Consider the following 13,167-nt stretch of genomic DNA (forward strand, 5'->3'; position numbering starts at 1 on the left):
CCAACCTTCCTGTCTGTGAATTTCCTAAATAAAATAGATTTATATGATTCAAGCTGAAGCAAAAGCACATTCTACTGCTTATTTCAATTATATGCTATGTATATATTCCTCTAGCCATCTCCTGCAACTACACAGGAATCCTATTTCAGAACAGAAGTATAATTAGGTATAACAACTTATAACCCAAATAAACCAAAGTACTTTAGTACCTAGGTTAAAATGCTGGTCATTGCTAAGCATTAGCTAACAATTCAGAGTTAGCACTTTCTATAAATGTGCGCGCGCGCACACACACAACTGAGTTTTCTGCTTCTTTGTGCAGCCTGCTTACTTCTTGAAAAATTGTTACTTACTGCTTTTGAAAAATCCAGGCATCCTACTCCACGCTCAAAGGTCCCAAGTCCAATAATTTGCAGTGTGGATAAACTAACTGAATCCCACACTCTGACATGGGGTTGCAGAGGCTGCAAAAACAAAGGGAAAAACACAAGATAGCAAGACTAACTGGTATTCAGGGGGGTACAAATAAATACTACTACCACACAGAACTGTCTGCTATCTTTAAAAAACAGTAGAGATGGATAAATATCTAATATAAAATAGCTACTACATTAGACATGATCCCAAAGAATCTTGAACAGGTATTTTCTTCTCATCGTATGAAAGTAAGAAAATAACAGTGATATTAGTAGTAGCAGCAAATGATGTAGTATTTACTATGTCATATACTCTTTTTTATAAAAGATTTTTTTATTTATTAATTTGAGAGAGACAGAGAGAATGAGTGGCAAGAGCATAAGCAGGAGGAAGGGTTAGAGGGAAGCAGATTCCCCACTGAGCAGAGAGCCGGATTCAGGGCTGCTCCATCCCAGGACCCTGGTATCATGACCTGAGCCAAAGGCAGACACTTAGCTGACTGAGCCACCCAGGTACCCCTGTCATATACTCTAAGTACATATATTAATTCATTTAATCCTCATAATCTGATGAACTTATGTACTACTATAATCACCATTTAACAGATGAGGAAACTGAGATACAAAGAGTTAAGTAATTTGCCCAAAGTTACACAGTTACTAAAAGGCAGAGTTAGAATTCTGACCCAGGCAAATTTGCTCTGGATACTCTGCTTTTAACATTACTTTCATTCCCAGGAAAGTAATAGTTTTTTTTCTAAACAGTGTCCAACAAATTGCTAAACAAACAGCTCCTAAATAGAATTGGAACTGGTAGGGGTCTTAGAAGTCATTTAATATGACCATCCCAACTCCTTTTTCTAAATAAAATGAAGCCAGAGAACGTCATGGGTACAGTCAGACATATTAATAAGTCATCAAAAATACTCACAGTTGATCCTTATAAGTAAGGGACTTATTATGTAAACCAATTTAATAACATTGAATAGGAACTGAAAATTTTTAAAGTGTTACCAGTTCTAGGCATCTATAAAATCAAGAAGTCCATCAATGTAGTGAAACTTCTGGCAAACACTGATAAGTTATGCTATGTTAAAAAAATAACAAGCTTATGAGTCCTCCTAATTTTCCAAGTAAGTAGTTTCCTTAGGGTGAATACTTATTTTTTGAGAAAAACATTTAAGTAGTATGATTCTCAAAATTTTATTTTCTGGAATGTTCTCACATTCTAGTATTTTTCCCCCCCACTTATACTAGAAATCCCTTAGTTGCCATTTAAGAGAATGAAATAAGCAAGCTGTGGTTAAAATTATGATTAATTCCATTCTAATGGCAATGTCACTGGTACAGCACATAAAACACTATGCCACTCACCCTTCCATCTTTATCCACTCCAGCTATCTGTCCAGTTGCGATCCTAATTTTGTCAGGATGTATAGCAAGGCTAAAAAGCAGTATTAACAATTTTAAAAATGGAAAACATGTGAAACAGCTGAAATATGCCTTGGTATCAACATCTGTCAAACATTTTTCAGTTTTTAATCATTAAAAAATTCTCATTGTGACCTGTTTTATTTTCTTTAGCAAATCAAGTATCAACCATCTAGAGGATTTCTTTTCTAACTTTTTGGCCATACTTTTTCTTTTTTTGCTAAACTAAATAGAACACTAAATTCACAATTGTGACAGAATAAGTTAAACTGTCTTAATCTGTTCAAGTTCCTTTCTAGTCCTGCACATGCACAGAGACAGATGGTTTTTATCATAATGAAGAAGCAGTTGTGCACGGTGCAAATGTTATCTATTACATAGTCAGCATTTTCCCTGTTTGCTATCTAATCCTTATACATATTATTGACTTAACAGCTCTATCATTTCTTCTCTTCTACAAAGGAGCACAGTGAACATATTCACACATAGTACCCCCAACCTTTTAATTAGTTCTTAATGCTAAACTCTTGTAAGTCAAACTTGGTGCAAGAAACTCTTAAATACAAACTGAAAATATTGCAGCATATATGCCCACAGGATAAACATATGAGTGACTAGCAAAATATTTAAAAAGATGTCTTCCTATCCATATCTAGGCTCTACATCTTGCAGCCAAGGGGTAAGCTCATCAAGAATGTAAATTTTTTGTAGTAGGTATTGCTCATTACTTTCCAGAAGAGTACTAATTTAAATTGTCCTAAGAAATAAAAATGCTTTAAAAGTTCCAACTTCCCCATATTAAAATGCCTCTTTTTCAAATATACTCTACAGAATGCCTATAGTATTCTTAAGATCTCAGTTCCCCACAAGAAACCATTTCTAAAAAAAAAAAAAAACCCAAATTAAAAAGAAATGCAAAAATGACAAAGAAAATAGAGAAGTGTTCAATGATACCAACCATTTCACACAGTCTGTGTGACCCAGGTAGTGTCGCTGAGTTCTCTCCTCATAATTAAACAATACTACTACTGATGCTATGAAATACACTATTTCTCCGGTAGGAAGAAGGTAAACATTAGCACGACAGTCCTTTCCTCGATAACCATATCTTAATCACAAGAGTCAAGGTTTTTAATAAACACAATTTTTAAGGTGTAAACTAACAAGTTTTGCATGGATACCTAAGGGAATCAGGAAGGTATAAAGAAAACAGGACTGTCAGAACTAGGAAACTCAAGTCCTGCCACTATTCAGGGTGCAATCCTGAGTTTTTAATTTGTATAAATCTTAGTTTCCTCATTCCCCAGACAAATACCTATTGAGTTCTTAATACGTGGCAGATATAAAGCTCAACATACAGTTCTGAACAAAACAGAGACTGGGTCCCTGGGGCTATGCCCTGGCAAAGATGACAAAAACAAACACCAACTATATCATTAAAAATCATGGAAAGAAATATAACAGTATCCTAGGAGAAAGGATAGAAGAAACACCTAATTTAAAGAAAAGTGAAGAGAGGGATCAAAAGAAGGGATGAGAAAATGACATTTATGCCTGACCTAAATAATGAGTATGACAGTCAGGTACAGTTTGGTAGGCAGAGTGTTTATTAAAAAGTAGAGAATTACAGGACTGGTGAGTTTTCCCAAGCTAAAATCTGCAGAAATGAGGGAATGAATGAAAGAGCAGAGGAAAGAGGGTATAGAAGAATGGAGGCAGAAAGCAGAATTCAAACTACTAACTCCATTCTGCTTCATGGAGTTTCTCAAAGGTTCTAAGAGAAAAATTTCTCAGTGAAATTAAGAAAGCTCTTTTATATAGTCATTTTTTATAAAGTCTGGCTGAGAAATTAATTCTGGAATTAGAATCGATCTTATTAATTTGAGCTATTAATAACATAATTTACATTATTTCACAGGTTACAAAATGCTTAACTGATGTTTCCTTATTTAATTCTTATAACAGCTAAGTAGGAGTTATTAACCTCTTTTTATAAGGGAATTAAGGTTCAACTAGGGGTGGCAGAGCTGAGACTCAAACACTAGTCTTCCAATTCCAGTCCAATGTCTTCTCTACCACACTGAAGTCGCTGCCAAAACATTCATATAATCCTGTTTGCCCTATCCTAAAGATATTAATTTAGGTGGTTTTATATTGCTAATAGCAAAATATATATAATATGTGAAGGATGAAAAGTAACATCTCTTTACTTTCTCAAGTGGTTGCTATGTTTATAACATTTTTTTTTTTTGTATAGAGACAATTTTGATAGACATTAGGTAAATGAATTTTTCTTAAACTGAAGACAAAGCAAACAAATTTGCTGTCATAATACAGAAGGATACACCCACTCCAGTTTCAGTTTCTCAGGAGGCAGTTCTGTTCTGATGTCATCATAGTTTTCAACATCAGAAGGAATGAACATCGTAATTGGCCGACCTCGCATAAACATTTTAACATATTCTCCTTCTGTTGAAACACAAGACAAAAATTAAGTCAATTTTCTGAATAATCATAGAGAAGTGGATTATTAAGGTGATATAGTAAGAACAAGACAAAAAATAGCTAGTTCAGAGTTATATTCTTATTATACATAATTATTTTTATATAAAGACCTTGTCTAAAACATTGTAGGAAAAAACTGTTGGTCATTTCCTTAAATGATAATAACTATGTTCATAATTAAACTAAACTAGACAAGAAAGCCAGGAGAAATGAGGTAGAAAAATGAAAAAAAAAATTATGATGAAAGTTTTTCTGACAGTTGAAAATAAGAGATTATCAGGGCAGAAAATAACCATATCCACCATAGTACTTGATCAACCTACTGATGTTTAATGATATACAAAAAACCTGACCTGAGAATATCTCATGAGGAGAAGAGTCAAACAACGTCCTCTAAGTCAAGATGCGAATAGAGAACAAGCTCTGTCACACACAGCGAGTACAGCTGGAAGGGAAAGAAGACCAACTTCCCTCACTTCACAACTGTGCCTACAATCAGGGTTGGGTCTAAATTTAATTCAATTACAATACACTAACATTTTGAGGTGCCTGGGTGGCTCAGTGGTTGAGCGTCTGCTATTGGCTCAGGTCATGATTCCAGGATCCCGGGGTCAAGTCCTGCATCAAGCTCCCTGCATGGAGCATTCTTCTCCCTCTCCTATGCCTTTGTCTATGTGTCCTATGTCTCTCTCCGTGTCTCTAATAAATAAAATCTTTCAAAAGCCAAACACCAAAAAAACCCAACACATTAACAGTTTAAAGACAGTGCTAGGAAATAGTTTTCTAATTAGCAGCACAGGTTGTAAGACATCTTTTATTTATACAAAGCAATGGTTGTTTATAAGATGTGCCACAATCAAAAACTAAAAATGTTAAAGTCTAGAATCAAATCATATTTATTGTGTATCTTTAATAAAAGGAAACAAAGGGATCCCTGGGTGGCGCAGCAGTTTAGCGCCTGCCTTTGGCCCAGGGCGCGATCCTGGAGACCCGGGATCGAATCCCACGTCGGGCTCCCGGTGCATGGAGCCTGCTTCTCTCTGTGCCTGTCTCTCTCTCTCTCTGTGACTCTCATAAATAAATAAAAAATTTAAAAAAAAATAAATAAAAGGAAACAAAACTTCACTAAGCAGATGAGATTGTTTCTTAAAAACAAAAACCAAAAAGCAACACCCATCCTTGGCCCCAGCATCCCAATGACCTACATATAGATAAGTTTAGTAGAGGGGAATGGTGATGGTGAAATGAAAAGAAAACCTAAACAGGAAGGAGAAAAGCATGGGACTGAGTACAAAAGCACAGCATGTGTCTAGCACCTACCAACTGTTCAGCATGATATGAAAAAACAGCATTAGAAACAGACTGGAAAACACACACACACACACACACACACACACACACAGACTGAAATGTGGTCATCAACCAGAGGCTGATACAACTCTAGGACCTCTAATAATAACCAAAGCTACTAAGGAGAAGAATACATAATAATTCAATAGTTTAAATAATGCAAACCATGGAAGAAGAAAGATAAATTACTTGATGAATGTCTGCAAGTATTTGCGCTTGTTATGGGTGAAAAGTTCAAGTTATTTTTATTATTATTACTCACTTGTGCTTGGCTTCATGGTTTGATCTAAGAACAGGCTAAGACCTCCCACACCACAGTTTTCACACCACATGAGATAGGTCTTTATTACTTCGGAATCTAAGAGTGGGCTCTGCTTCCTGATGATTTTTAGCATTGCTGGACTCCGATGAGAACGAAATGATTATCAGCTGCAACTATTTCTCTTCTGCAAATCATCTCTATCTGCATTCTCCTTGTCCTTTCTTATAGGTATCAACTTGTTATATAATTGTCCTTAAGTTTTTTTTTTTTTTTAAAAGCATAAATTCTTGGGGTCCCTGGCTGGCTTAGTCAGTACAGCATGCGACTTGATCTTGGGGTTGTAAATCGAGCCCCACACTGGATATAGATTCCTTAAAATCTTAAAATGTATATTTATAATAAATATAATAAATCATAAAATATAAACATATTTATTATAAATATATATTATTTCCCCCCTTAGAGATAAATATTCTGTCCTTTGGAATTTCCCCCAGGATCTTCATCAAAATGCTTTCTGGATGGAAAAAAATAATTAGAAGATGAGTCTGCCACTAAAAAGAAATTAGATGTCCAAAGGAAGGGATTTAGAAGTGGTATCAAAGAAAACAAAAGCTCTCCCCTTTGCTAATAGAGACAGCTCAGGATACCTTATTAATGTCTCTGCCAGTTATCCTTTATCAATTATTCCTTTATCCTTAACAGCACAAGAAACTAAGTAAAAGCAAAGAAACTATCTAGTAATTGTCAACTTTTCTAATATAAAAATGGCTATGCAGGTCAGGGTAAGAATATTTTCTCTGCCTAGAAACTGGCAGTATATATGTTGAGGGCCTAAGATGTAATCTAGAAACCATGAACAATTCCTGAGACTGAGGGAGGCAATATCTTACAGTGGAAAGAACATGAGCTTTGGGAAAAGACTGAGATCTGCATTCCAGCTTTACTGCTGACTAGCTGTGTGACTCTGGTCTCGTTTTCCTAATACACAAAATGATACTATTACCACCTGTAATTATGATTCACTAAATAAGACATCACACTGTAAAGGATAATATGAGATCCTCAACAAATATTGATTCCCTTACCTTTGAGAAGGAATTGTGACCATTCTGAACACTGTCTAGGAACTGCTTATGTGATTTAACACACTGTAGTATCCTCTTCATAAGCTTTAAATGGTCCACAGAACAGTATATATAGGTAAATAAGCTAGACTTCTATCATGTACACTTTTAAGATTTTATTTATGTGTGAGAGAGAGAACATGAGTGAAGGGTGGGGCAGAGGGTAAGGGAGAAGCAGGGCTCTCTGTGAGCAAGGGGCCCAACTCTGGGCTCAATCCCAGGACGCCAGGGGTCAGGACCTGAGCCGAAAGCAGATGCTACACACCTTCGGCCTGCATATAGCACACAGGTCACTAGTCTGCGATCTCTCTCTCTCTCTCTCTCTTTTTTTATTTTATTTTATTTTATTTTTTTAATTTTTATTTATTTATGATAGTCACAGAGAGAGAGAGAGAGGCAGAGACACAGGCGGAAGAAGAAGCAGGCCCCATGCACCGGGAACCCGATGTGGGATTCAATCCCGGGTCTCTAGGATCGCGCCCTGGGCCAAAGGCAGGCGCCAAACCGCTGCGCCACCCAGGGATCCCTCTCTCTTTTTTTAAAAGAACATCATCTTTACCTTGGGAATCAGATAAGATATGGTGTCAAAGAAGAATCTCTTCTCAACCACTGTTGAGTACAGATTTTCACCACAAACTTTTTCTTGAGACTGTCAGACTTTCTGATTTTATAGTGAAAGGACTTAACAATTTGCTTTATCCCAACACTACTTTCTGGCTGTTCTCACTATAAAACTACAGTACCATGAAAGTCAAGAGGGGATGGGCCATGGGACCAAAGAAGATTATGAGATCAGTTACATTTGAGGAAAAAAATGACTCAGCTATTTCATGATCATTAGTAAACACAGTATAGGGCTTTTCAGAATTAAATAAGGAAGTTGCTTTTTACTGAAATATAATTAATCTCAACATTTTATCTCTTACTTGGCACTTTGAAAATTCCTTGGACTGAGTGGGAGGCTATACGGTATAGTGGAGAGAATACAAGATTTGTGATCCAGACAGTCTTGGTTTGAATTCCAGCTTTACGACTTACAAGTTTATGTCAAATAAAAAAACAAAAAAAAAGAATTTTAAAAGAGGTAGGAGGGAGGACCAGAGAGAGAGGGAGAATCTCAAGCAGGTTCTACACCCATTATGGTAAAAACCCTGAGATCATGATCACCCTGAGCCAAAATCAAGAGTCGGATACTTAACCAACTGAGCCACCCAGGTGCCCCTAAATATTCTTAATTGAACCTGACCAATGATAGCTTAATTATAAAATAAGAAGTTCTGTGGATACTATTGATAAAAATACTATAATCAATACCAAAATACCATTGGTTTGTTTCTCTAGACACATATTATGTTGGAACTTGTAGAAATTTAAGAGTTCGCCTAGTGCAACCCCCTACTTTTAGAGAAGGGGAAACTAAGGCTCAGAGAGGTCAAGTAAGTTTTTAGACTGTGTTCCAAAATTTTATTATTTAGAACTTGTGAAGCATTTTCATTCTAAAACTATGTTCTAGACCTGCAGCATCCAAAACAATAGCCACTGGTTACCAAATACTTAGAATGTAGCTAGTCTGAATTGACAGCTCTAAGTGTACAATACAGATTTTTAAGTCTTAGTATGAAAAAAAGAGTAAAATATGTCAATGACTTTTTTGTACTGATCACACATTGAAATGATATTCTGGATATACTGGGCTATTTATTTATTTATTTATTTATTTATGATAGTCACAGAGAGAGAGAGACAGAGAGAGAGGCAGAGACACAGGCAGAGAGGGAGAAGCAGGCTCCATGTACCGGGAGCCCGACGTGGGATTCGATCCCGGGTCTCCAGGATCGCGCCCTGGGCCAAAGGCAGGCGCTAAACTGCTGCGCCACCCAGGGATCCCCTGGGCTAAATATTTTTAAACTTACTTGTATCTTTTTACTTTTTAAAATGTGGCTATTAGAGCATTTTAGTTAATCTATGTGTTATACATTCTATTTCTATTAGACAGTACTATTCAGACATTAGTAAGGTCCTCAGAAGTCCAATTACCTCATAATAAGCTTACTTGTAATCCAAATAGAAGCTGGAGCTTTGGGCCCTAATAGTAGGAAATCAGAGAGTACAAAAGAAGGTGTTTTTGTTCTATTATCTGTGGGAAGAGTAAACGCTAGACAGAATTTTTTTTTTTTTTAATTTGACTGTGAAAACAGTGTGTGCAACCCAGTGTGCAAGCAGGAAAGGAGGGATAGGGAGAAAGAATCTCAAGCCGACTCCATGCTAAACATGGAGCCTGAGGCAGGGCTTGATTCCACAATTCCAGAGATCATGACCTGAGCGGCAATAGTCCATGCTTAATAGGCTGAGCCACCCAGGCACCCCTAGGCAGAAATTTAAAACACTTGATTAACACAGGTTGAGCCACCCAGGCACCTCTAGGCAGAAATCTGAAACACTTGATGTTAACACTTTCCTTCCTTTGTCCTTCCCATTGCTGGCACTTCCCCTTTGGTCTACTTTTGTTAATTCAATCTTCTACTTTAGCATCTCCCCTAGACTGTCCTATGCTGTGAAGTGCTCCAAACTGCAAAACGATCTTCATATTCACCGAACTTTTTAGGATAGTTATCTAAGGTGTTTTGAGAAAAACAGTATTGCTGAAATGATTCAGACAGATATAAATAACTAATTACTAAAGTTACTTAAGTGTTTAAATAGATGCTACCCCAACATGGAGCCCAAACTCAGGACCCTAAAATCAAGAGATGCATGCTCTACTGACTGAGATAGCCAGGTGTCCCATACTTTCTTATATATTTAAAACATACTTATCAAAATTCATTAATAGTGAACTAACAGCGAGGGCAGCCCAGGTGGCTCAGTGGTTTAGCGCTGCCTTCAGCTCAGGGCGTGATCCTGGAGTCCTGGGATAGAGTCCCACGTCAGGCTCCCTGCATGGAGTCTGCTTCTCCCTCTGCCTGTGTCTGCCAATCTCTATCTGTGTTTCTCATGAATAAATAAATGAAAATCTTTTTTTAAAAAAATAGTGAACAGTGAAAGGTAAAGTAGACAGAGAAGTTAGTACTGGGCATACTCTGCTCCAAGATCAGTTCCTCCAGTGCTTTTTTTCCCCATTGCTTGCTCCCTTTTTGGACTCAGAAATTAAACAAACAACAACAAAAAAGGCTTTCAAAGGTAACAGCAGAGATTCAGGGTTTTGGACTATGATTATACTAATTTTTGTAATGAGTACTGCCTATAGAAAATCTTCTGAGCTTCTAGAGTGCTTACAGTTTAACATATCTTCCCCGCCCCCAAAGTTTCCACTTTAGTAACCCAATTTTACTTGTATTTTACAATCTTCAGAACTAAAGAGCCCCCCACTCGCTGAAAATTGAAATGAAAATTTTATATTTAACTATAATGTAGCAGAGTGTGATGCTATCCAATTCCAGCACACAGATAATTGGAGAATCTTAATTTAGTTTAGCTTTTACCAGTTCTATTCCCCAAAATCGTAAGGCTCAAGAACAGATGGGTAAACAAGAGGCTAGAAATACTGATTACAATTTTATAGTAGAAAGTGATGAAGAACATTCCAAGTAGGCTAAAGTCTTTTTTCTTTATTTTTTTAAAGATTTTTATATTTTACTTATTTATTCATGAGACACACAGAGAGAGGGCAGAAACATAGGCAGAAGCAGGCTCTCTGCAGGGATTCTGATGTGGGACTGGATCCCAGGACCACAACCTGAGCCAAAGGCACTCGCTTAACTGCTGAGCCACCCAGGCATCCCATCTTAAAAACAAAAAATTCTCAAAATATTTCAAGTCCTAGTTAATGATCCAGTTATATTGTAATAATTTGATATTTTAAAATTCCAATGAAACAATGTAATCTGTAAAAATCCTTGGACTTTGAAGAAGGAACTTGATTTGTACAAGAGTCTAAATTTCACCCCTTTTCAAAGGTCTAGCTATAAAAATAAAATGTAGAACCCTAAATTTTAAAAAAAGGAGGTGTAACCCTATTTTGCAGATTTAAAAAACTGTTAGTTGGGGGTGCTTGCCAAATATTACGTAGTTTTACTTGCTAGGACAAGAACCCAGGTCTGAAAAATATGACTGAGTAGTAAAATGTTATCTTAATTTTCTTTGTTCCATAGGCAGACTTCTACTGGCTGGTAAATTTTACTGAATTCTTAAATTACACAGGAGCAGGGGTCAGGGTGGGGATACAGAATGAAGATATAAAAGAAGTGAAGCTAACCCCTTAGGAGCTTACAGAGACTGCTATGTAACTGCTAATCAACTGTTATATGTCATAATGACAGTTTCAAGCCCACTACTTCAAGAAAGTAATTACTTTCTTGAATCTAAACCCCCTTTAATCAGATTTCTCTTTGCTATTTTGTTTGTAACTGATTGTCATAAAAATAACTTTAAGTGTTTGCTTAAGTATTCTGGATTATTTTTACTACCTAAAAAAGACTTTCTTTGGGAAAAGATGGGAAGGAGATCTCGCCCAACAATACAAGACACATAAAAACTTCCAAAAGACTTGTTGCTATATTGCTGAAAACTTTTCTGAGCTAAGCAAAATATGGTCGTATTTAAAAAACTCCCTCAAATCACTCATTTATATCCCCAGGAAAGTTATTTTAAGCACTAAATTTTTTTCATTTTATCTGAATATACCAAGTTGCATTTAATTTTTTAAAAATAAATTCAAAAGATAAACCCCGGTATCAAAATACTCATCTCTCTAGATCTTTTTTAAAAAGGATTTATTTATTTCAGAGAGAAAGAACGTACGTGAGCATGAGTGAGGGGGAGGGGAAGAGGGAGAGACTCTTCAAGCCAACTCCCCACTGATACGGAGCCCATAATGGGAGCTAGACCTCATGACCCATGCCATCATGACCTGAGCCAAAACCAAGAGTCCGATGCTCAACCAACCTGAACCACCCAGGTGCCCTGCCTCTACCTTTTTTTCTTTTATTTTTAAAATGATTTTATTTAATTTGGGGGGTGAGGGAGAGGAGCAGAGGGAGAAGGACAAGCAGACTCTATGCTGAGCAAAGAACCAGAGTCAGGGCTTGATCTCATGACCCCAAGATCACCACCTGAGCTGAAATCAAGATGGATGCTTAACTGACTGAGCCAACAGAGGTGCCCCTCTTTTTCAATTAACTATAATAGTAAGAGAACCAGGAGGTCCCAAGGGAGCAATAAAAACCTGTATGTGAAATTCTAATTAAACAGAATTAAAGATGCTTCTACTTTACCTTTAAAATGTTTTATTTATTATTTTTAAAAGATTTTATTTCTCTGACAGAGAAGAGACGAGACGAGACGAGAGAGAACATGCAGAGGAACAGGGAGAAGCAGGCTCCCTGCTGAGCAGGGCGCATGATGCAGGGCTCGATCCCAGGACCCTGGGATCATGACCTGAGTCGAAGGCAGACACTGAGCTACCCAGGTGCCCCGATTTATTTATATTTTTTAAAGACATTTTGGGAGAGTGAGTGAGAAAACAAGCATAAACAGGAGAGGCAGAGGAAGCAGGAGAGACAATCCCAAGCAACTCTGCCTGTGAGGAGCGTGGAGCCTGATGCAGGGCTCAATCTCATGACCCTAAGAATAGGACCTTAGTCAAGACTAAAAGTCAGATGCTTTACGGACTGCACCATTCCGGTGCCCCTATGTTTCATTTTTTTTAAAAAACAACCTGAGTCAAAACAAAATTTAAAGATTTAATAAATACGGATCCTCAGTACATAGGTGCTTGCTATATAACTTGTATATGTTCCTAGAAAGATTAAAATCTTTCACAATCTTCAAATAGTTTAAAAAGCTTTATTAAAGGCAATAGTCAATAACATTTTTGGTAAAACTGTTCCTTGGAGAACCACTGCGCAGTTCAGGAATGTGGCATGTGATGTACTATGGTTCTTTCTGCAATTTGGTATGTATCACTGAATAACTGTACTTCTTTTCTGCTAAGCCTGATCACAAGTTTCAGAATTCAAAGTGCTACAGGAAAACAGTAATAAGCGATAGATTAAGAAACACACATGCAGGCTAACTG

General features: G+C 36.9%; 1 protein-coding gene across 9 annotated transcripts in view; it reads right to left on the reverse strand.

Moving 5' to 3' along the window:
• EML4 (EMAP like 4) overlaps window positions 1-13,167 on the reverse strand; it is a 159,374-nt gene that overhangs the window by 52,034 nt on the left and 94,173 nt on the right. For all 9 annotated transcript variants that reach the window (XM_025994299.2, XM_072767215.1, XM_025994301.2 and 6 more), the window contains 4 exons: window positions 4,193-4,316; window positions 2,806-2,955; window positions 1,791-1,860; window positions 354-464 (listed from right to left, as the gene is read on the reverse strand). In XM_025994299.2, the coding sequence (XP_025850084.1) occupies window positions 354-464; window positions 1,791-1,860; window positions 2,806-2,955; window positions 4,193-4,316 (455 nt within the window). The remainder of the gene's footprint in view (window positions 1-353; window positions 465-1,790; window positions 1,861-2,805; window positions 2,956-4,192; window positions 4,317-13,167) is intronic.

Source organism: Vulpes vulpes, chromosome 8, assembly GCF_048418805.1.
Source record: "Vulpes vulpes isolate BD-2025 chromosome 8, VulVul3, whole genome shotgun sequence".
Taxonomy (NCBI): Eukaryota; Metazoa; Chordata; class Mammalia; order Carnivora; family Canidae; genus Vulpes; species Vulpes vulpes.